General features: G+C 36.0%; 1 protein-coding gene across 1 annotated transcript in view; it reads left to right on the top strand.

Moving 5' to 3' along the window:
* The window catches only part of USH2A (usherin), a 689,941-nt gene that overhangs the window by 383,027 nt on the left and 280,847 nt on the right, over positions 1 to 26,067 (top strand). Inside the window, exon 37 of the mRNA XM_044266844.1 lies at positions 21,910 to 22,089. Coding sequence (XP_044122779.1) covers positions 21,910 to 22,089 — 180 coding nt within the window. The remainder of the gene's footprint in view (positions 1 to 21,909; positions 22,090 to 26,067) is intronic.

Genomic DNA, 26,067 nt, shown 5'->3' on the forward strand with positions numbered 1-26,067 from the left:
TATATACAAACAAATATAATATCCTCACTTGAAAACATATATATAGTCTTCCTCCCGCCCATACAGAATTTTATGCAAATGATACCAAATTGTACACATTATTTTGCAATAAACTATTTTTTCCATGTAATAATTGTAGAGACTTTGCCACATCAGTATCTAAAGATACAGCTTCATAGTATCCTCGCTGATTTAACCAATTCCCTATTTAGGGGCATTTCAGTGGTTTCCAATCTTTTGCAATTTCAACGAATGCCTCTATGGATAAAGATATAGGTATGACATTTCACACGTTTGCAGGTATATTAGAATGATAAATTCCTTGAAATGATCTTTAGGCCAAGGGAAATGTGCTTTTGTAACTTTGTAAGGTAGCCTCACCTTTCCCTCTGTAGAGGCCATACAATTTCTGCTCTCCGGGGAAACCAGTGAGAGAGTACCTGTATCTCTACACTCATACCATGAGCATGTTGCCAGTTGGATTATGTTAAAACTGGTATCTTCAGTATGCATTTCTCTTACTGGGAGTTAATCTGAACTTATCTGCATGTTAAAAACCTTTTGTATTTCTTTTTTGATGACTTTTCTATTTGTATCATTTGCCGGTTTCTTATTGAGATTTAGAAGCCCTTTACATATTAACAAAATCTGTTATGTGAGCAGCAGTTTGTCCCTTTTGCATTGTATTTCCAGCACTTAATGCTTTCTTTTTACATACATTTATATTCAATCTACTTGGAATTTATATAGATATAGTATGTAGTGTACAGATCAAAACTTTTTGCCCCCAAAAATTGCCCACTGTCTCAAAACCATTTATTAAATAATCCAAATTCCCCTCTGGTTTGAGTTGCCATCTTTAAAAAGTCCGAAATTTCCATATTTATCTATAAATATATCTGTATAGGTCTGTACTTTATTTATGTTACTGTAGTATTTTATTTATTAACACTGTAGAATGTATTTGAATGTCTGGTAGACCTAATCTCCCTCATTACTTTTATTTTAAAGAACTCTCCTACCTGTTTTCCTTATTTATCATCTTTCAAGCAATATCGTTAAGTTGCTACTTCCCCCCAGAAGTCTGATGCTATTTTTATAAAGACAACATTGAATTTATAGGTTAACTTGGGGAGAATCAATATTTCTATGATGTTGGGCTTTTCTAATCAATAATAGGTTTATACTTTCTATTCGTCTTCGTCTTCTGTGTCTCTCATTGAGGCTTAAAGTCTTCTTCATATAGGTCTTCTACATATTTGTTAAATTTATTTCCTAATATTTTTAATTATATGCAATTTTATATACTTATGAATTTTTTTAAATTTTATATACTTGTAAATATTTATGTATAAATTATACACATATATGAATAATTAATTTATAATAACTGCTTTTTTAAATGATACTTGCCATTTACCCTGAGATACCTGTCTTTAGAAAGCTTTCTAAAGAAAGCTTTCTAATATTCACTTTCAAATATTTATATCTAGTGGGTGATCTTGCAACAAGCATATGTGCCTTTTTTGTTACTAGGAATTTGTCATTTTCCCTAAAGCACAGAAATTTTACCAGATGGAAAATGGTAACCTGATTAATTAGGCTATCAACTAGTTTTTAATAAATCAAATATGAAGTCTATAAAATGGCACCAAAGGTTGGACATAAAGGGTCTCTTCTCCCAGAGATTTTGCAAAAAATAAAGAAGACAGACAAACTAGTCAAATTGTTCTCAAGTGCATAAGGCAAGAGAAAAACCAGATGTTGGTGTAACAGTGGAGTAGAGATAACTGGGGGAAAATTTTGGAAATATTGGGCACGCTTTGCTTCCATGATGGATTAGAACTTGAGTTTGAGGATTTAATGAGAGCATGACAGAACAAGCACAAACAAATGTAAATGGCGAAAATTAACAGATTGCCCAATCCACTCTGGGATGTATTAGAATGTATTTTCTGTCTTTTCTTAATGTCGACCATAAAAGTGAGGATTAGCACTTAATTCAGTGGGAGTCTGCCTGATTTGAGATGTCCATTCAATTATGAGGAACATAGGATGCAAATTAGATTATTCTAGGGTCTATAAATGCCATTTACTGACCTCGAATAAATACTTTGCTCAGTGGCTCTCAAGAGTGCCTCATTCACCTCGCACAAGTGAACAGTGAACTCCCACACCTCAGTTTACAACATCTTCAGGATTTTTTTTTCTTTTCACATATATAAATTAACTAAAAATTTCATTTATAATTAACTATAAAAGTTCCTTATGAAACATATTGAGTGTGGGATTCTTTTAAAATAGAAGAGGTGTATAAATTGAGGAAGAAAAATGAAAATGACTGACAACACAGTAGTAGAAATATAGTTTATGTGACACTGTTTTTAAAATTATAAATTTTTTGTTCTAAAAATTTAGGTGAAATTAACATGCGATGAAATTAACATGGTAGGTGAAAATAACATGCGATGAGAATTTATGTTTATATATTTATTTTACTTTTTTTTTTTTTTAAAGATTTTATTTTTATTTGACAGAGAGAAATCACGAGTAGATGGAGAGGCAGGCAGAGAGAGAGGGAAGCAGGCTCCCTGCTGAGCAGAGAGCCCGATGCGGGACTCGATCCCAGGACCCTGAGATCACGACCCGAGCCAAAGGCAGTGGCTTAACCACTGAGCCACCCAGGCGTCAGAAAGATTTTCAACTACAAATACTGTAAAACTATCTAATGGTTCAGAAGGAAAAGAGGAAAAAAAAAGAAAAAATCTGAAGTCCTGTAGAATATCTTCACGGACACCCGCCTCTTTACTACTAAACTACATTCTTTAGATTCGTTATACTGTTCCTATTCTTAACAGACAATACCATGTCCTGCTCTTTATCTTAAGCAGTTGTTGCAGAGCCCTCTGTGAGTAGTTTAATTCTTCATTATCCTCACTTTTGAATGAATCTGGAAGTGATCTTCCTTGCTTGATAATGTGACAGATTGTTTTGTGTCTCAGTTTCTAAGGCAAAGCACCAGGGTGTGCTAATTGCTGAGTCCTTTGTGCACTGTTAACTCTCACCTGCCCTGAAAACCTGAATGGCAACTTAATTTTTGTCTCTTAAATGCCTCCTTCTCCTAATCCTCTATTTAGTGTTGTGGCATGGAATAGAAGTATTTGAGAAAGAGAGAATGTGGATTACACCGGGGGAGGGAGGATATCATGAAAATGACACTTCAGCGTTAGCAAAGGGAAATATAATTTTAGTAATAATAAATAAATAGATTTGATAAATGCATGCTGTTAAAATTGAGTCATTCTATTGATTCCTGAAATTTTTTTTCCTCCTCGCTATAGAAACATACAAAGAATAGGTTTTAGGAGATTTTTTTTTCCCCAGGTGGATATTTTCAACCAGGAAGGAATCTTAAAAAGAAAGAGTGGAAGAAAAGGTTAGGGAAGGGATGGGAAAGGAAGGATGGAAGAGAGGAAGGAAAGGAGGGAGGGTAAGGGAGGAAGGAAGGAATGCATAAGGAGGGGAAGAAGGAAAGAAAGAACAAGAGAAAGAAAGGGAAGAAGGAAGAAGGAAAGCAAATAATGAAACTAGCATTACTCAGGTGCTTGCCTTTTTTTTTTTTTTTGCTTGAAAGAACAGATGGCCCTGAAAAAAAAAAGAAAAACATAATTAGTTTTGAAGACTTTTTAAAAAGGGAAATGGAAATTTGGAAATAATACCACACCCATACACGCGCGCACGCGCGCACACACACACACACACACACACACACGGGTGTTATCTCTGGGTGGTTTAATCTTCCTTTTTCCCTTTTTTACTTACTCGTTTTAAAATTCTTTATAATACATAAATATTATTTTTGCAATAAATTTCTTAAAAAATGAACTAATAAAAGCAGAGGATTCCAAAGCATAGTCCTTTGGAATAATCACAGCTAGTTCTGCCAGGAAGAGATCAGAAGGTGAGTCAGAAGCCCTAAGGTACAAGCCTGGAGGAGGATAAAAGGGCTTGATGTAAATTTCACGGATTATCGTGTATAATGTTCAGTTTTGCTGGTCGTGTTTTGCCTGGGTTTCTTTCTCGGGTAGTTGCAGTGGTCATCCCACAAGCAAAACTACTAAGGATAGTGCAAAACAAATAAGGAAATGAAATAGGCTTGGTCAGAGACGCAAATGGGGCTCTTTGTGACTGAGACCATAAAGACCATGTTAGGGAAGGACTGAGGAATGGAAGATACTGGGATGTTGAAGTTAGAGGGTAGAGAGCAGGGGCCTGAAGTTTTCCCTCCCTGGTGACATCTGGAATTGAGGGTAGGGGGTAATTTAAAGACAGAATAAGATTTTTCTATGTGGAAAAACTAGAGAAGTATAAATATGATTGCCCCCCCATTCATTGTTCTCTGAGCATAATTTTTTTTTCCTTTTATAAATGGGGTCAGTATCTCATTTCACTATCAGTGTCAAGTAGTTTGCCTCTCAGCATATATTTCCAGCTAGAAACAAAAACAAGTAAAGAGGAACCAAAACTTCTCGAGTGAACCAAGTACTGTTGGGTTTAAACCAGATGATGCATATTTTTAACCACCTTAAAATACCAGCACCCAGAATAGGCTTACCTTCTCCAGGAGTTGCCGGTCACCAGAAATAGTGCTTTAGATTGTCAGTACATTCAAACACTATTAATCTCTGAAAAAAAAGAAAGAAAAGAAAAATCTCAAAAAACCACGAAGACGCAGTCCATCTTTCAAGGTTACCTAGAGAAAGTCAGAGATTTTAGCACACCGTCTGATTCTCTGAATGCCTTTCTTCCCAGAATAAACTGTTTTAAAAAAAATTACAAGGGGTGGGAAGACAGAGAAGCATTTGTTTTTTTGGGAAGGTAAGGAAAATAATTATATGTGGGAACCCCTCAGACTTCCAAGGAGTCTGCAGGAAGGCTAATGCTGTTAGGAAAGGGACAGCTTTGTTTTATAGTCCCTGATGTCGGGTTTTTAGTGTGGAGGGAAATGTGCACTTTCCGAGCTGTGCTTGCAAGCAATGCAGTATCTCTGACACGCCGCCCTCTGGGAAAACCCGCCAGTGGGGGAACGGCTGCAATGATGCAGTGCAGCTTGTAACTTGGAATCCCGTCGGAGAACTTTGTAGTTGCTTGTCAGTCAGTGGGAAGATAAAAGAGGCAGCTTCTTTTCAAGCAATTTGAATTCATTTCCCGGTAATGAGTTAGAGGGTCAGGCAGCAGGAGTGAGCTCGCCTGAGATCTTATAAAGTGTATTTTGTGGGAGGAAGAGAACAGCGGCGGAGCAAAGGGAACATAATGTCTGCCTAGTCGCTGAATAAGCAGACGAATGTGGCCGGTGGTTGGTCCACTTCTTTGCAGGACCGCTTACCTGCTTCCCCATATTTCCAGAAGGAAGGGTCAAGGGGAGTACGGCTATAGCCCATTTTATTAAATAAATACCCAATACGTGAAAATTGAAACTCAGCGAAAGTCTAAAGTAGCAGGTACTGGTATTTCCTACATAAATACTCACGAAGCACAGACACATGAAAGGCATTATACTATGGGTTTTTTCACATTAGATGATTATTGACCATACAATTTCTTTGAGAGACACAGAAGAAATTAAACGAGTGTCATGTTAGGGAGTTCTTTAGCTATCGACCATAGCTGGGGACCGCTCTCCCTGACCATTTTAAATGTCTTAAAATCAACACCAGATATATTAGGAATGACAGCTATGGAAAAAGCTGGTGCTCAAAGCAAGAATTAATGTGAAGACCAGTAAGAACACAGGGAAAACAGAGAAAATTACTTTCTCCCTACTTCTTTGGGAAGCAGATTTCTCCTTTGCAGAAAAGAAATCCCTGCTAATATACTTTTGCATAAAGTTCCAACACATTTCTAGAGATGTGAATGCACACAAATAGAAACACATGAGAAATAAAAATGTATTTTACTCAAAGATAAAATCATTGCTGTTTTGTTGGTGAAAATATGAATGGGCAATAATAAGATGTATGTCATTTCAAACGTGTGGCTATAGAATATATACCCCCTGAACATATTGACACCTCTGATTGTATATCATGTCATGGCCAATAAAGCTATAGAAATATGTAATTAGGAGATATTCTTCCACAAGAATGGAGTTAAGCATTAATTTATCAAAATTGCTTAACTCATCTGCTCTCAACACTCACACAGCAGCTTATTGAATTTGTGTCTCATATCTAATTGGCTATTTTCTTGACATAATGAACAAGTGCAAACTCTACGCTGTTGTGTCTGTTGAAGCGGCGACGTAATGATGAAAAAGGCAAATCCCAGCCCTGGGCTGCACAGCGGCGGGGACTGGAGTCCACAGAGGCAGGAGAGAACCAGAGGGTGCTGGTTCTCTGCTCTCACCACAGAAGCTCCTGTTTTAAACCATGTTGGAGCATCTCTGCGTAGGAGTCTCTCCAGTCTGCTACCTCGTAAAAGGAGAGACTGTTCATCAGCAGATATAACCCCCCCAAAATATTTTACTTTGGTTTGTTTAAGACTTTTGAATGGATTTTGTTTTTGTTTTAAATCAAATGGGAGGCTTCAAAGCATGTAGAAATGCTCAAACCATTTTTGAACTCACACCCATGTCTGATTTGGGAATTTCTAGTACACACAGTGAGGTTCCCCGGATGACTCCAGCCATGGAAGAGACATGTAATGTTTTGAGGTGATATTGTATACCCCTAAAACACCTGTCAGCTTTGGGGTTTTGTATGCTTTTTGTCATTGCAAGTTTTTAGTGTCTGTTGAATAAATTGCATGATTAGAGTTGGCTTCAACTATTTCTAAACTGAGAATATACCCATTTTACCTACTTACCTGGATATTGAATAAAGAGGCTGTTGATAGATAAGTGTATCAATTAATATTAGGAGGAAATGGAAGAGTGGACTGTATAGAGAAACAGAAAAAAATCTCACCCTGCCAGACCGGCCTCTGAGACAGAGTCTTACAGCTGAGCTGCTTCTGTGCGGTGGGTCACAGGATGGACCTGTTTGATGATGATGGGTTAGAGTGTTACAAGGATCACAAACCTTATGTTTGGCTCCTTAGAAAGTATTCTTAGGTGACTGAAATCATCATGCTGTATACTAAGAATAGCCCAGTGAGAACTAATATTTCCCAACTTTTTGCATGAAGTTATTAGCTCAATGAGTTACTTCACACAACCCAAAACACAGAATCTAAGGTTGTTAGCAGACTATTTAAGGAAGTACAAGTTTATACAGTTCTCTGAGAATTTGCTTTCTTTGTTTATAAATGAGGTTGCGTGTAAATCTTCCTTTTTTTTTTTTTTTTGGAGTCATACACCTCTCGGGAGATAACAAAAGGACTTACATCTGAGGAGCACGTATCTGAAATCCTAGAATTAAATTTGCCTGTTTGTTCATTCATGCATTGATTTGTTCATGCCACAAACACGTATCTAGATTTTATGGAGCAAGACAGAAATTATGATGGGTACTAGGTTATAGTGTGAACTAAGGAGACAAGGTCCTGCACTGAAAGGGGTTGTGGTTTACAAGGAGAGAGAAAAATTCACAAATAATCACATGAGTATAAAATTGCAAACTTTAGAAAACATTAAAGTAAAAGGGTATGTCACTAAGATTTTATTTATTATTTTTGGCTATTGTTTTTTAAGATTTTTATTTATTTATTTATTTGACAGAGATCACAAGTAGGCAGAGAGGCAGGCGGGGGTGGTGGGGGAGGAAGTAGGCTCTTTGCTGAGCAGAGAGCCTGATGCAGTCCCAATCCCAGGACCCTGAGACCATGACCTGAGCTGAAGGCAGAGGCTTTAAACCACTGAGCCACCCTGGCGTCCCGCATAATATTTTTTTAAGACTCTTGATAGGCGTTAAAAAAATGCTTTCAAGAAAAATCCTATTGGGACACCTGGGTGGCTCAGTCAGTTAAGCATCTGCCTTAAGCTCAGATCATGACCTTAGAGTCCTGGGATCCAGCTCCACGTCTAGCTCCCTACTCAAAGGGTAGCCTGCTTCTCTCTCTGCCTCTGCTGCTCCCTGTGCTTGTGCGCTCTCTCTCTCTCAAATAAATAAAGTCTTAAAAATATCATAACAATTTACATGTCCACTAGAGGTATACAGATATGTTTATCTTTCTGTAATTATACTAATTTGGTAACCATGATAGGTTGCTTTAATTTGCATTTCTTTTATTCCTATTCAGATCAAGCATATTCCATATGCTTGTTATTGTTTGTTTAGCTTTCTTATTTGTTCACACACTTTATTCAGGAGATTTTAGAGGTTTTTAAATTCATTTTTATTTGTGGAAGCTTTAATATTAAGAATAGTAATTATTAGTCATTAGAATGTCAGTTTGTCTTTTTGGTGTATTTAATGTATTTTAGGGGCACCTGGGTGGTTTGCTCAGTTGGGCATCCATCTCTTGATTTTAGCTCAGGTCATGATCTCAGGGTTGTGGGATCAAACCCCACATAGGGCTGCACTCAATTGGGAGTCCACTTGAGATACTGTCCCTCTTTTTTTGCCCCTCTCCCTACTTTTGCTCTCACACTTTCTCTCTAAAATAAATGTAATTAAAGAGACAGGAAATAGTGTCTTATATTTTTGATAATGAAATCTCTGCTTATTTTTATAAAAATATTTTTTCTCTATCCAGTGTTAAAACATTATGTTTAATTTTTTAAAATTTATCAGAGATTTAAATTCATAGGTGTGATCATGCTAATTTCTGGGCTATTTATCCCGTCTTTCATTTCTCTGTTTCTCTTCGAATCATCATTATGACAATTTAATCTTTCTTCTTTCAGTATTTTAGATATTTAGAAAATACATTTGCATCTTATAGATACAGTTCCCATCTTCTCCCTGCAGCTTATTACTCATTTTTGTTAAAAGGTCTTAATTCTTACACATATATTTTTTCCAAATGAACACTAAATTGAGTTGAAAAAATGCCACTGATATTTTTAATGGGCTCATCTTTTTATAAATTAATTCATGAGAAATTTATATCTTTTAGTAGTTCTCATCCAGAAATGTGTTATAATTTCATTTATTTAGGTATTTTATATCTCACAATAAAACCTTCTTTTTCCTAAAAAAAATTTCTTGTTAGGGTTATATCCAGGTATTTTACTTTTTGGGGGGATTTACTTTTTTGTGATTGTGCTTATTTATTTTTAATGTAATATTAAAAGAATCATTACTGGTATCACATCTATGTTTTAAAGTATGCCATTTTCACCAATACTATTTGAAAGCATTTATAAATCTCTGAGTTCATTTTTCCAGTTCTAGTAAGACTAGAAGTAAGTAAGTAAGAAAATACAGAGGTCCTTATACTTATGGAACATTCTTTGAGTCTAGCCCATTCAATTATGTGAATTTAGAAGACTATATAACACACTGACAGACAAGACGGATGCTTTTACTGTGAACAAAAAGGTTTTTTTAATTTAAGTTCCAATCACAAGTATAACCCATACAACGTGATGATTTCACATAAACCACAACCAAACTTTGACTAATTTTTTGTTTCCAGAAATTCCTTTGAGAAAATTAAAATAAGCTTGTCAAGCAAATATAAAAGGTTTAACATATTTGTATCCATTTGTACCAATTGAGAAAACCAGCAGTTCCCTTTTTTGGAATTTTTAAATAGAAATAATTAGATAGGCACACAAAAAAATCTGTAAAGTCATGTTCCTGGCAAAGTTTATTTACATAACAAAACTCGAAAGGGGTGTTCCTAAATGTTGAGCTATGTGGATTAACCACATTGTGGTGAATTCATTTTAAAGTTTATGCAGATGTGCATTTATTGATAAATATGCAGTATTGCAGTGTATTGCAGTTTATAATATTATAAAATTCTACATGTAAAATGTAGTAATATATTTATATATGTGGGTGTATGTAAAAATATGGAAGGATACATATCAAAATACACCAAAACATTAACAAGGTGACAATGATTATCTTGAAATTTTCAGTAATTTTAGTTTTCTCTTCATAGTGTCTGATGTAGTCTTAAAATTTATAATAAACATAGATTTCTTTTATAATCAGACAAAGAAGGAATGAATGAAGGCAAGAGAAAAAAAAAAAAAAGAGGTAGTTTGTAGCATGTATCATCTTACAGCAAAACTATTAGAAGACTTTAGGAGACAATAGACCCTAAAACTCCAAATCTCAAGTGAACTTGGGAACAGAAGACTTGACTTCATTAAGTATGGGGAGTTAAACATCTTGGGCCTGGACTTCTTTCAAATGCCCAACCATTTGCAATTACTGTTTATTATCTTCTTGCTTTTACTTGAATCCCTTAAACTTAAAGTGATTCACTTTCCCTTTTCCCTAATAATTTATTCCTTTATGATAATAGAGTTTCTTAATATCTTTTTTGATTTGTTCTCTCTGTTTCCTGTCTAATGATTTACTCTGTATGGCAGATGTGCAAAAGTTACCATATTGGAAAAATTATTATGCTATAATAATTATGGTACCATCACACTGAATTAAATTATGCTTCATTGTAAATAGTAAAATGTATTAATTTTTTTAAAAGCCTTTTTATGCCAGAGAGGATAAATAAAGTTACCTTTATATACTTTCATTAAACACCATGACAGTACAAGCCACGTTGACAGAACTGACAACAAATCAACTCACTCCTTACAGCAATCCCTTCCACGTTGTTCTGGAATTAGCTTCCTCAGGACTATGAATTAAACGCAATGTATGTAAAAGAATCTGTGCATTCTATGAACAAGAGTTTCACCTTCATTTTGTCTGAATATATATATGTAGGCAGATCTTGGAACAAAGTTTCCTTCCATCAATTTAAGATGAAAATGCACCTACATTTTAAGTGTGCATTCTTGTTTTCCCTTTAGCATATCACAGTAGGGTTGTCAATAGGCATACAAAGCAAGCTACACATGTAATTTTGAATTTTTAATACATGTAAAAAAAAAGGAATAGCAGAAATTAACTTAGTAGTGTATCTTATTTGAATGAATGTACCCAAAATATTGTCAATCTTAAAGTTAATAATGAGATTGCATGTTCTTTTTTTTATAATAAGTTTATGTGTATATTTTATACTTCAAGGATGTTTCCTTCAGTGCAAATGATAATCTTGATCAGAAATATTTGATCTATATTTAGTTTTCAAAACAGTTTCAATTTAAAAAGTAGATTCCCATACCAACATAATTTAAAAATTTTCTGATAACTAAATCACCTAACAGTTTTTAATTTAACTAAACTAAAATTAAATAAAATTAGAAGCTCAGTTCCCCAGACACACTAGCCATGTTTTGAATGCTCAATAGCCACAGATGGATAGTGGCCTTTGCCTGTGAGCGCTCGGGCTCAGAACATGTGCAAAAGATGTCAGCATATTTTGTAAAAAGTGAAAAGTTAAGTCGATGCCAGAGTATAGGGAACATATTGTCTGCTGGATTTCAGAGAACGTGAAGTAACTGATGTTTTTCCTCATTAAATCAACTCGTTGGCTGGTTGGCTGAATTGGCAGTCAAACAGTTGCTCTGGGCCTTTGCAGAAATCATCTCATTTTCTTTTTTTAAGTCCTTTAATATTTTCTAAGGCAAATATTCGTATGTGCCCCAATCATGCTGAAAGCTGTCTCCCCTGGATATTCCTGTTATCCTTGAGACAACCCTTAATTTAACTGATACGCAGAAAATTTAGAGGAAAATAATGAGCATCTACATTAACAGAAGAAATTGAATGTAGCTATTGAGCTACCATGTTCTGCTTTTAACTTCTCAATCCTCTTATAAATCATGTAAATAAGTAAAATAAACATTTATTGAGTGATTCCATAATACTTGGATCTCCAGGTCCATCATTTGTGATGACACACAGAAGTTGGCCAAGGAAAGCTAAAAGTATGTCGTATGTCAAATAGTGCCTTCCATCAGGTTTAGAGCACCATTCCTTTCTCAGCATTACAACTTAGTGTAATGGCACTTGGCAGTATTGGCATTTCTGATATGACTTCTTTTGGCTAGCTCAGCATTCTTAAAAAATAAATAGTTTTTTCACTCTGTGATTGAAAGGGTTAAATAGTACCAATTCATTACCACTCACAAAAGGATTTATTTTGTTCTCATAAATCAGTTTTATTCCACATTTTTATTATTCCCTTGGGTGAGCTACTCCAATTGAAATCAATACAAGTGCAAGTGACACAATCAATCTAGATATTTGATTATGGATTGGAGATCCCCAGACTGGGTTTTTTAGCCAGTTTCTTTCTGATCATCTCCCCCGAAGAACTGACTGTTCTTATTGGCACCTATGACTTATGAACATGTTTAAAAAGCAGATAATAATTTTCATTTGTATACTGATGATAGAAGCCTGCAGAATGAGCAGAGATTAAAAGGTCAAGACTTAAAATATGTAACTACAGTGTTGCTAATAAGCTGTCCCAATTTTTCGGTATTTTTCTTAACATGAAGTTAGCTTTATAATAAGTTTATTCTTTCCTTAAAAAATACAAACTAATACAATTGGTGACTGCAAATTGCATTCTTAAGCAGCGATTAACTACTTCTCAAGATAGAGATGTTTTCACTCATTTATTGTAGAACTTAACCACACTAACTAGGTTAATAAGAAAACAGTTAAGGTGAATAAAATGCCTTTGAAGGGATTCAAGCTGGTTCTTTTCATTTCCATAATTATCCAGGCCGGAAAGCCACCATCGAGGGATTTAAAAGAGGAAAACAGTTCAACTTTAAATTAGAGAGCAAAATTGATTAAGTTGTTGCTCAAGAGGGCAACATTTATATATCAAACTCTCTCTGCTTTACAAACAAATTTATATCTTATGATCCTTTACACATTGAATGCTTATTTAGGGACTCATGGTTCCACATTATAGTACTCTTGCCTCTGACTCTAGCCACCTGTTCTTGGTTCTTAAGCCAAATTTTTGCAAAGGCACAATTACACCATTTTGTAACTCATTTTCTTATACTTAGAATAAGGCAATATTTGGTACAATTATCTGATTATTTCCTTAAAATAAATTCCAAGGCAATATTAACACTACATTTGCTTCTTTCAGCAAATATGTTAGCCTCATTTAGCCTTTTAATTGTCTTCACTGAGCTCTGTACGAAAGAGGATGTTTTGTGTTTTTTCGCAAATTACCTCTGGAAGGCACATAAGTTTGAAAGTTTAAAAGAAGCCCTTTAGAAGCAGTTGAAAGAGCAAATCCATCCTTCTTTCATCCTGAGTCTTTAATTATTCTTTAGTTACTCTTGTTAAGCCTTCAGAACAGCTCTCCCTTCAGTCAAAGCCATGCACTTGGATTTCCACTTGCAAACTTCTTGGGCATGTGGAATTAGGGACTGTCTATAACAGATTTTCTTCCTGCTTCTTCTCCCTCCAGTAATTTGCATGTATAACTGCTGCATAATTAAAGATATTCACAGCATTGATGACAGAACAGTGCAGTGGCATAAGATAGGACTCTGTCAATACAGTGTTCTTTCCACATGCACTGTTCCATTCTTTAAAAAGAGTTTACTCAAGAAAATCAATCTAGAAATTGGCAATGCCTCTCTTTGTACCGAAAGGCAGCACATTTTTAAAGAGGTAGTTGCTTTAATTGTTCAATGCAGAGGTAAAACTTTAAAGGGCCAGATAGTAAACGTTTTACACCTTGCAGGCACTGGGGCCTATGCCATAACTCCTCAGTTGCACAGTTATAGCATGACAATACCTAGAATATATGTGTCTGTGTTCTAATAAAACTTTATTTATAAAAGCAGGTAGCTGGCCATATTTGACCTATAGGCTGTAGTTTGTGGATCCCTGGTTTTATTATAATGTATTTATAAATTTAAATCCAATTTTTATATTTTCCTTATGTATTTAACTCTTTCATGATGCTTCTGATTTTTAAAAATTATGTGCACTAGCTTAAAATGTATGTAATATAGAAAAATGACAATGAAACTCATTCCCTATAAATAACCCATGTCAACAAATGCAGAACATCATTTCCAACCTCTCTTAATTCATGAATGGTTTCTTGGTAACAAACAACAGAAACAATTCTGGTTAATTAAGGCAAAAATGAATGATTACAAGAGAACTGAGCATTTAAAAAAGTTGTCAGGAAAGCTGGAGAGTAAGACTTGTGTGGAGACCACAAATAGCTTGGCCCAGACAAGCTTGGCCTCCAGATGTCCCTGCCTTGCCCTCACCCCCACCCCCTCCTAACCCTCCTACACTCCCGGAGCGCACTGGACAATGTTGCCTTACTTCTGCATTCTCAACAATTCTAGAGACATCTAGAGGAATCCCTGATTGACTTGAGTCAGCTGCATTCCATCCAGTTTTGTAGTCCCCAGGTGGCAGCATCTAATGGGCAGCCCTGTAGTCAGTGTCCACATGACCTCCAGCTAGCCTTTCATTTAAAAAAAAAAAAAAAATCTAATTATATTCCCTATCATTTTCTTTGTATATATCTATCATCTTCTCATTCGTTGTTATTATCTCTTGATTTTTTTCTTATGCATTGCTTATGATTATCTCAAGGCTTTCCATCATGCCATTGATTTAATTTTTATCTGTTTCTATTGTGTTCCTTACTTTTTCTAACCTTATTAAATATTTAATGATTTTTTTTTCTAATTTTCAATTTGTTTCTCTGACTTCGCCACATTCTTTTTCATGGTATGGGGAATATGTGTCATTTTTCTCCCCCACAACCATGTGATTACTTTGTCTTTTTATGTTGGGATCTTTTCTTTTGGCTATATGTCTGCGTGTTCAGTATGTTCTTCCCTTAAAATTTATTTTGCTTCTGCCGTGTATGGGCAGCTCTGTCCAGACTTTGCTTTTGTTCTAAACATGGCCATTTCTTTTCCTTTCTGGTGATGGTTAGTCTTCCCTCAACCTAAGCTTTGAGAACTGGGTGTTGTGATTAATGTCCTTGTCTGTAACCTTGGGGTGGGGATAGGAGGAAATGGGAGCAAATTCAAAGATATGGATAAATTCATTGGGCTGAATTCTAGGGGATCTAGTTTCTCGGTCTCCTCTGAAATCCCATCAAACGTCTCCTGTAGCAGTCTCCACTCCATTTATTCACATACATCTCTCAGTCCTTGTAACACCAGCTTCTTCCCCCAACTCAACACAGTGTTCAGTAGAATGGCCGTTCTTCCTATTTCTACGGACTCTACTCAGTTCATTTCCCTTCAGATTGAAGAAAATTAGTGAGAGTTCCAAGGATTTTGCTTGGTTTTTATTCCTTACTCTAGGAGCAGAGTTAGGAACTATGTTATGTTGAGCATAAATGTACCATATCTTTCTTTTGTTGTGAGGTTTCAAAATTAATGTCATTAATTTGTTCCTTTTCCTTTATACATTTGCTCTAGGATTTTCAACTGTTCTTGTTAATCCTATTATTTTTGTTCTCCTACTTTCCTTCCATTTTAGAAAGGTAATTCTGTCATACTAATTTATCCATTCTTCTCCATAAAGCATAAACTTTTGTAAGTACACCATTTATTCCTAATTCTCTTCTCAGCAAGGTGATTCATTTCCACAGTTTGGAAACCATAACACACAGACTCTAAAATAGCATAGGATTATCCCAACCTCTTGGTACTAACACTTGTGTAATCTATTGCCCTAGCATGTGGTCAAAACCTGTGGCTTGTCCATAACCAAAGACTATGGCAGAGAAGGTAGGATGTTAGTTCTATGACAACATTCCATAAGATTGTAATCCATCTTGCTGGGAGACTAGCTCCCTTGCTGGCTTTAATAAAGCAGGCAGCCATGTTGGGGAGAACAATGAGAAAGAAATGGGGGCAATTTCTACACAAAAGCCAGCTAGCAACTGAGGGCCAATAACCTGAAGGAAGCTGAGACACTCAGTTCCAGTAGCCTGAAAAGAACAGAATGCTGTCAGAAACTACCTGAGTTGGAGGTGATCCTTCCCCAGTAGAACCTTGAAGTGGCACTTTGGTCCCAGCCAGCACCTTGATTGCAACCTTTAAAGATCCTGAGCATAAGACCCAGTTAAGCATGCTCAGACCCCTGGCCCACAGGAAGTATGAGATAAGAAATATATGTTGTTTTGAACGGCTTAGCTTGTGGTAATGACATCACACGACAGTAGATAACTAGTACGGGAACACAGAACTATGTGACTGCAGAAGATAAAGCAGGCAGAAGTCACCAGAGAACATGAACATGATAATTCTCGCCCAAAATGGATGTTCTCCTTTAATGGAGAATGTATCTCAAGTGTATGTAGCTAAGTAACTAAAAAGAAAATTGTAAGCATTTCATTAAGAATTGGTGATAAGGTGCTCAGGGATCAATAACGATTGCTGAACTATGCATTTGCTCACAGTAGTACTAGAAGTTCAGTATGGCCCATGTATTTAGTAAGGGTCTGCTAGGATTCCAAAAGGAAACAGCAGCTTCTGTCAATCAGTCAGTCATATTCATGTCCAAAATTTACTCTGGAAGCTGCAAATCACTTTCTATGGGAGCATATTTTCCCAAATAGCTCTTGGCTGATTGAGATGATGGCAATAGTTTGTTCATTTGGAAAACTAACACTATATCCAATTGGGGAAAATATTAATCAAAGTACAAAAAAACCAAAAAACCAAACAAAAAAAACCCCCTGACTTTTCAGAGTTTCAGAGATAGTTGATGAAAATGAACCATACTTCCCTAAGTTACCACAATCATAACAAACCTCTTACTCTTGAGAAATTTATCTGCACATACACACACACATACACACACATAGTTCTTTTCTGATATTAATAAAATGAAATCCATTTAGGAAAACCGGACTATGGCTTATAAAACAAAATTGATGAAAAGAAACCATACTCCAAATGACTTTTTAAAATGATATTTTAAATATTTGGAAGAGTAATTGTACATTAGTGATAGTCTTTCCCACACATTAAAAATAAAAACAAAGGGGCACCTGGGTGGCTCAGTTGTTAGGCATCTGCCTTCAGCTCAGGTTGTGATCCCAGGGTTCTGGGATCGAACCCTGCATCAGGTTCCCTGCTCTCCGGGAAGCCTGCTTCTCCCTCTCCCAATCTCCCTGCTTGTGTTCCCTCTCTCACCGTGTCTTTCTCTGTCAAATAAATAAATAAAATTGTTTTAAAAACAAAAAGAACAAGACAAAACAAAAAGTCCTCAGTATTTACAGAGCTCTTCTTGTTCCTGCACGAGCAAAGACTCAGGGCAGAGGTTTCTGAAGCATCTTTTGGTGAGTTGTTGAAACATTCTCTGGATTTATTCCCTGAACTACAATTGTCATTCTAGCAGAGTGACCACTCTTAAGAGGCTTCAGAGAAGTACAGCTTTTACTAGATGACAACTAATTAAAAATCACATTAGAGTAATTACAATAATGGTAAGAAATACGATGCATTAATAGAGCACTATCCTTCCCAGGGCGCTGAGTCGCTCACAGGTTACCCATTTCTTTCTCTTTCAAAACGTTCTGTGGAGAAGACAGCTACGTCGGTATACATCTATAAATATTTTCTATGTTGGCAACAATTTAAGGCCAGGAATAGGTCCCTTTAACCATATGTTAACTTAAAAAGGAACAAATGCCCAGTGCTATCGGATCTCTGCCAAGATGCTATCTATGATCATAACAGAGTTTGGAGGATGTACTTGCCTTTTGGGTAAAATAATTTGAAATAATAACTTCAGAAAGAATAAACAAAAGTAGCTTAAATATTAATACAAGCTATAGAGTGACCTAGAATTATTAGCTCACATTAAAGACCTTATTCACCACTTTGCCCAGATCTGCGGTTTGTCATTCTATGTCTTTTGATTTGGGGATCGGCAGAATTCTGTGATAATGAGACAGAGCCGAACAACACTAAAATTGAGACCTCAATATCAGGGAAATATCGCATTTTCTTTTTACAGCAAGAAGTGGGAAAATTAGTTAACACCTTTCCTACCTTCAGGTGTAATTGGATTCAGAAAAAGGCTAACTTAAAGCAGGACCAGAGCTGACATGGAAAATCCTCACAAGGTAACAAGAATCAGTTTGGTTTGTTCGCTGTCATTTCTCATTATAATCTTTGTCATGAGAATGGATTCATGTTGTGCCATTTTCTGTTCTTGTTACAATCTTTGTCACATGAATAAGATATCAGGATGTTAATGCCTGGCATACAGTCTTCTATGTGTGATGATACTGTACAAGACTACGCTGACCTTTGCAATATTATGTATTCTGATTGGTTGTTCATTTCACCTTTTTCCCACAAGTTAATAAGGCTGTAAAAAGGAGAGAACCGAAATGGCCAGCCAGTCAAATTATAGAATATTGAAAAGGTCAGAGCAGTACAGCACAGAGGAAAAAAAAAATTATGGAATATATGGTGCATTAAAATTCTTGTGACAATGATTATAACAAGAATTGGAAAGGATACCCATTTATGTTGTATCAATCTGGAGAACCCCATAGGACGATATTCCGGAGACAGCAATCATTTACACCTCCCTGGATCATACATGTCTATTTATGCTGGCTTTTGCTTAAAAAAAAATTGTATAGAAAATATCCTACTATTCAACAAATAACATTAAATGTAAGATTTTAGCCTTTAAAAAATGGGCATGATTGCTATTAACATTTTTTTTTGTAAGATTTCATATCTGCAGCTAAGAAAATGTTTTTTACAAGTAAGATCTGTTGGGCATAGATTTATGTTGGCTGTTTATCAATTTAACACTTTTTTCTTCAAAATAAAGTAGAAAAGTAGGCCTGAATGATTTAACTTCTTAGAAAATCCTTTAGGATGTAGAATGTCCTGAGGGAGCATCTAGGAGTTTATTTGAAAATTTTAGGAATTTAACCAAAACTACTTGTTGTTTTTTGCTTGTGATGCATGATGTTGGACAATATACAAAGCATCTCTCCTTCCCCTGTATCTTCAGTGGTGAGACTGAAAGGGAGAGAGAGAAGTACTTATCAGAAATACTGAAGTGATTTTTCTCAGGTGTGCAGAATGACTACTCATTTTAAAAATTATTTTTATATATACTTAAATATTTCTTATGAAATAATTTACTAGATTTTTTTAGTTTGTAAAGGTAGATCTGGTTGAAGAATCCACTTTATATGTTGTGAAGATGCATTATTTCACTGATAAAGATTTTATAGCCCAAAGCTAGAGTCTAAAGGCATCATCAACAAGGATGTCAAGGTGACCTAAGTATTTTGGGAAACAGACGAGATGAATTTGGATCATTACTTTAAGACTAGCTTGAACATAGATTAAATAATCCTAAAATGAGTTTTTCTGCATGCTTAAGAACAATCACCAGTGATCCCTGGGCCCTGCCTTCGAACAGTCTGATTTGGTAGGTCTGGAGTGGAACTCAGCTCTGGGGATGTTGATGAAGTATTCCCAGGTGATTCTGATGTAGGTGATGTAGTGTGATGACCTCATCTGCGGAGTGCTTAGTGTGACCCCCAGGTAAAAGCCCAGTGGTGCAGACCACACCCAAAGAGGTGGATGAGGGGAACTTGACTTCAGTGCCTGGTGGCAGGGTGACAGCGAGTTGTGGTTCCAGGGCCTTCACCGTCCACTTATACTTACAAATAGGGTCAGTGCTAAGGGAGACCAGACAGAAATGGTCACCTGTGATAGGAAATGCTTATCATTTTAGCATTTTCTAGCTTGATTCTTGAGGCTGAACCAACGGGGCTGCATTTTCCAGCCCAATGAAAACAAAGTTTATGCAGTGGAAAGCAGTAAAGAGAGACCCTCTCAAGAGTGGGGAGGCGGGGTGGCGGCAGGGGGTGGGGGTGCTTGGAATCTGAGGACTTGCATTTTAAGAATTTCCCCCCAGGATCTCAGAACTCAAACTGGTCCAGTTCAAAGGAAGAAAGAGAAGAATAAAGTGGAGACAGAGACAAAAGTCTGTGGATCCGGTTTTGGTTTTAAATCTGGGGATTTGTGAGCTTCACCGAGGGTTGAAATCCTGATGGTTGCTCCAGGGTTAGGAACGAGCTGCATGTGAGCGTGTAAGGGAGCACTGGACTCACTCAGCTGTGTGGTTCCTGGAGATACACAAGTTCTTTTTTGAGCTGAACAAAATGGTTATGTAATTGCATACTTCTCATAATTATTGAGTAATTATATACTTCTTATAATTACTGAGTAATCATTGTTCTATAACTAGAACTTAATGTTACAACTAATTGTATAATTACCATGTATTAATGTTATCTGGGAAACTTAGAATAGAGTGGTATTTAATATATTTGCCCCTGCCATGCCATTTTCAAAGATTGCAAAATTGTTTGTTTTATAGCTGGAAATTTGCTTCAGAAACAAACAAAATATAAGGGAAAAAAACTCTTACCAATACTATAATCTTAGATGTTAACTCCTTGTTCTTACATTTGCACCTGGCTTGAAATTTTATAAAATCGTATTCTCTTGGCTTAATTTTAGAATCCTCATCGTTATTTTGTAGTCTTCAATTTTTTGTAAGGTATGTGCTGTTACACTACTTCAGAGGCAATTAGGCATCTACCTGGGTCTTGCAGGATAAAGCTGCAAGAGTGTAGAATTCTTTATCACTTGCTAGTTGTAAATGTTTGTTTTATTAGTTTGTTTATAAATGTTTTGTTTGTAATGTATCAGTTGTACTATAACAAGAACAGTTACACTTCCTAGTTGTTGTAGATGAATACCTATTATATGCTGGGTAATATAAAGAAATGATCTGGTTTAATCTTCATAGTAACATTGCAATCAAAGTATTATCATTCCCCACTCTCAGACGAAAAACATGAGACTCAGACATACTGAATAACTTAGCAAAGAGCATTCCTCAAGAATGATAAGGACAGGCTCAAATGCAGAACTTTCTAACAATCAAATGCATGTACTTTTCTTTGTACCATATTCTGCTATAAAACTGTGTCCAAAATATGGTATTTTTGATAACTATTACAACTATCCTGTTTATCATACAGTGCAAGATCATTATTGGTATGTGGCCATATTTTAATTTTTTCACATTTAACCAGTAAAGATTGTATCATTATCTGGAAATCTTGCAAATATGCTTTCCCTTTAAAGTCTGGCACCATGTGTGTTTTTTATTCATTTGCCTATGTTTGTAGAATTTGTGTGGGGGAAATTAAAGGGACATACCATAAAAGTGTTTTGGCAAAGAAAAAAGGCTATTTGAGGTAAATAGTAGTATTGTTAACAACTACTGTGTTTAAGGCATAATGATAACTAAATTTTACTAAATTTCAGCAATATTCTGAAAAATTTGCCTCATAAATATACTATTTATATCCAGAACCATTCTAGATGGCGGGGAAAGAGTGTGATTTCCTCAGTCTGCATATCATATAAAATCCAAGAATGGGGGTGCCTGGGTGGCTTAGGTAGTTAAGTATCTTGCCTTCTGCTCAGGTCACAATCCCAGGGTCTTGGGATCAAGCCCCATGTCTGGATCTGAGCTCAGGGTGGGGGACTCTGCTTGAGGATTCTCTCTCTCTCTCCCTCTGCTCCTTCCCCCACTCATGTGTTTTCTCTCTCTCAAATAAATAAATATAATCTAAAAAAAAAAAAAAATCCAAGGATGAGGGAGAAAAACCCTCAAACAATTGTAAATAATCCATCATGGAATCAATTACTGTGTCTGTGTCCGAGTTGTCCTTGCACGCACGATACTTGTGGACAGCTGCACGCCATCTTAAAATAACAGTTCAGTTATTTTGATCATGGATGAATGAATGAAATCTTAAATATACACTAATTTTCGTAATTTTCCTTTTTATCAGCAGTTAATAACTACACTCTTCTGAATGGCACACAAGTCATGCACCGCAGCGAAGAGACCAACGTTTGGGTACTCATTGAGGGGCTGGTTCCTTTTACTAACTATACTGTGCAAGTGAATGCTTCAAATAGCCAAGGCAGCTTGATGAGTGATCCCATAACAATGGCAATGCCACCCGGGGGTAAGTCCATGAACAATGCTGGCTACATAGATTTATATAACTGCTCTACTATAAGTCTCCCCTGAGTGCTTCATTATTGTGAAAATTAATTTTTTTTTTTTTTTAGAACTTAGAGGCTCAATTGTATTTCTGGTTGTTTGGGTTGTTGTTTTGTTTGACTGAGATCCTTTTATTGATTTTTTTTGTTCTATTGAGACTGTTTTCATCTTGCACTGTGTGTATGTACGGGTATATATCATACATATGTATCTCTTGCTTTGCAGTTGTGTGCAGCAAATGGAAAGGGAAAGCTACTCACACCACTGGAAAAACACCTTTAACTTCCATGCCCTAATGATTAGAGTTCAATAGTGTCACTTTTATAGGTAAAATCCAGATACTTTTGTTTTAACTATCTGTATAAATAACCGATTTAACTTATTTAGAATTATTATATTGATCTGCAGTCACCTCCACCCTTATTTTAACCAATTGTGTGACGAACTGCTAAGAAGAAAACTCCCTGTTAGATTGGTAAGGATAGCCCTTGAACAAAGCATGCCTCAAAATAATAAGAGTGTGATTCTCAACTGAGGGTTCAGGAAAGTCTGTTCTCTGAAAATACAAAAGGCAAAGGACTCTAAAACACCCGACTGTAGCTCAGCTTCTAAAGCCAGTGTCTCTGGGCTAAGGGAGAATGTGGCTATGTCATTAAGCAGCAGGACTGGATAAATACCTCTCCATCACAAAGGGTTTAAGAGCAGCAAAAGCCTCCTCACAGAGGACAATGAAGAGTTAATTTGTGGTTTGTATAGAATGCTTCTCCCAAGGAAGGATTTAATACCTGCTCTATCATTAAAACCACTCACTGTTATCTACCTTTCATGACATTAGAAGACTTAATGAATAGATGTTTACCAAAACACCTGAAACTCTAAATGGCAGAAGCCACATTGTTTAAAAATGCTTGGAAGAGACAGTTAGAGCTGAACACTCACTGTCACATTTCATAAACCGATAATTTAAAAAAAAAAAAATTTTAAAAAAAGGGACATTGGATTTAGATAGGGGCTTGTTTAAGAATTGAGACCAAAAAAAATCAAAACAAAACAAAACCAAGAAAAGAAACCTTAAGCATTCATATCTTCATTTTTAATTTAACCCAACATACTGGAAAGGATAGAACATTTAATGACTCTATACCTTAGTATATAATAACCTTTATTCACACTTAGAAATTAAACAGTAATTAGTGCCTTAATGGAGATTTTTAAATTACATAGCAATACCTTTTTAACAGGATATGTGGGAATTTAATGAGTTATAGATTCCTTTTATGGCATTCATACTGATTTAGATGGTTTGTAATTTACAGCAAGTTACATCATATTCATAAAATAGGACCAATTTAATTCATTGTTCATGCACTTAGGAATGCCTAGTAATTTAGAGTAAATATCTCTGGGTGCATGTATATATACAGTTCACTTAAACATAGCAAGCTTCTCATGCTAACTCAATATACAATCTGTGCCTGTATCTGTCAGTGGTTAGTAGAAGAGTTAATATTATGCAAACAGGAAGAAACTAAAATTTTCTTTCCAGCCGTACAGTCGAACTGAAGTCAACTGCTGAGTTTACTTTTTGTCTACTCTGTGGACGCTTATTCATGCCATTATCATGCCTTCTGCAGGCTCATACTTTCTGGGCATGATGTAATTATTCACTTTCTAAACTCAGAAATCCAGAATTTGGGAGATGGCCCTTCACCGAAAGAGGAAGCAAAATGTCTTCAAAGACATTGATTTGCTCAAGTTTATTATAGCCATTAAGACATACTTTTTTTTTTCATCATTAGATTGTTGTTGATTACAATTAGGAAACTTATAGCTTTGAAATTATCTTTTTTATGACCTTGTGGCAGTTTAAAGGTGACACCTCATTGATTAAATAGGTTTTAGTTCATGCTTCCTTTTACTTAATGATCTGAAAACATATTATCCTGATTTACACATAAAATCATGCTGAAAAGCATGTGGCATTCACTAGAATATGTGTGTTTAAGTAGAATTAAATTAGTACTGAGAGTTATTAAAGAAATCTTCCATGCCTTTGTCCAGTGAACTGTGCTTTGTACTGAAATGAATAATAAATGAACCGAAGTACAGAAGTGAACCAACTTATGGGCAGAGAAGGTTCTGTATGCTATTTACTTTTCCATTATATTTGGATTGTTACCATTTTTTGCTGTTTCCTTGACTCAAATATTAAGTCTCTTTTTCGGTGATGTGGAATTCCTGCTCTCTCTCACTGCTGGATTATGCAAGATTTGTAATGATAATACCCTTAGCTATGTTTTCTTCTTAGTATAGCTGAAAAATATAATAATAGAAGGTTTAGGCAAAATAGACATGCTATTTTTTTCTTGGTCAAATGTTTGCTATCAAATGTGGTCTGGAAAACTGCCTTGACCCCCTAGATCTGGCCAAGTCCTACTCATTTTTAAGGTTTCAACTTAGAAATAGGTCCTTCAGAAAGTTGTCTTTCACCAACTGAGGCTGAGATAGGACCCCTAGGTGTCCTAGAGTACAATCACGTTCTAGTGAAACGGTCTGTCTGATGGGGCTATCAACAATCACTGGTTATACGACCCCCCACAGCAGGGACTGTTTCGTATTCACATTCTGATCTTCACTGCCTAGACCGAACCTGGTGCATCATAGGTGCATAATGAATAATCGGTGAGTGAATCAGTCAGTCAGTCCAGATAGCTTGATTAAGAGTTTTAAATTGTAAGCTTCTCATTGCTCAAGCCTGTTCATGCCTCATCTTCTATCTGAGCAACCTTCTATTGTAACCAGCTATGGAGAATTTGACCCCCTCTGCACACTGTTGTCCAGTGTGGGGATACTGTGGTCATGCCCAGGTGACAAGGACCCCAGACTGTAAAGAGGACAGGGCATCAGATATAAGAAACACTCTCAAATTGCTCCAACTCACTGCTCTTTGATTCCCTCACTATGGTGGTTACTTAGGTAAGTGTAGAACAGAATGGTTATAAAATGCCTTATTTGATGCCACCTTTCTCTATGTTTCTGTTTTTCTGATGAGAAAGAATAATGATGGAAATGCAGTTTATACCTCAGTAAAGCTGGAAAAAATTTTTTTTAAAAAACCAGTCAAACAGGGGCATCTGGGTGGCTCAGTGGGCTAAAGCCTCTGCCTTTGGCTCAGGTCATTATCCCAGGGTCCTGGGACCGAGCCCCGCATCGGGCTCTCTGCTTAGCGGGGAGCCGCTTCCTCCTCTCTCTCTCTGCCTGCCTCTCTACCTACTTGTGTTCTCTGTCAAATAAAAATAAATAAACCAATCTTTAAAAAAAACAAAAAATAAAAAACAGTCAAACAAGACCTAATCTCAAATCCTAGTTAATTCCATTACATCTCCCTGTTTCCTTGCTCTTATGTTAAGAAAATTAATTTTATTTAAAAAAAAAATAAGGCTCTTGACTCCAACTACACAAGCAAAAAAAGGAATATGATTAAACAATCTGATAAACACAAGTTTTGAAGATGGAAATTAAGGCAAGTGGGATCGTGGAACCAAGAGCTCAGCACAAAAATGCACGTTGGCAAATCCAAATCACACACACTTTTTATTTTAAAAATTTGTTTGAAATATTATTTGGTCAACTGGAGGAGTCGGGGGGGTTATTATTCCTTCATTTCTGTAGCATATCTCTATCCTCTTCCATGCTCAGGTTTTTGTATTTCTACAATGACTATATTATTTGGTTGTTTGTAATAACATAATGCTCATATTTAGCACTAGGATACTCATAGAAATGAAGAATATATTTAATCTGAGCTCTTGAATAGCATTATAGTGAAGGTTCAAGAGTTCTAGGGAAAAAAATTAAAAAAATAAAAACGGAATCCAAATGTTAATCCATAAATATGAAACTTTCCTGTGACCTTTACCCCTTGAAGGTCTGGAGTTAC

This window comes from Neovison vison, chromosome 10 (assembly GCF_020171115.1).
Source record: "Neovison vison isolate M4711 chromosome 10, ASM_NN_V1, whole genome shotgun sequence".
Taxonomy (NCBI): Eukaryota; Metazoa; Chordata; class Mammalia; order Carnivora; family Mustelidae; genus Neogale; species Neogale vison.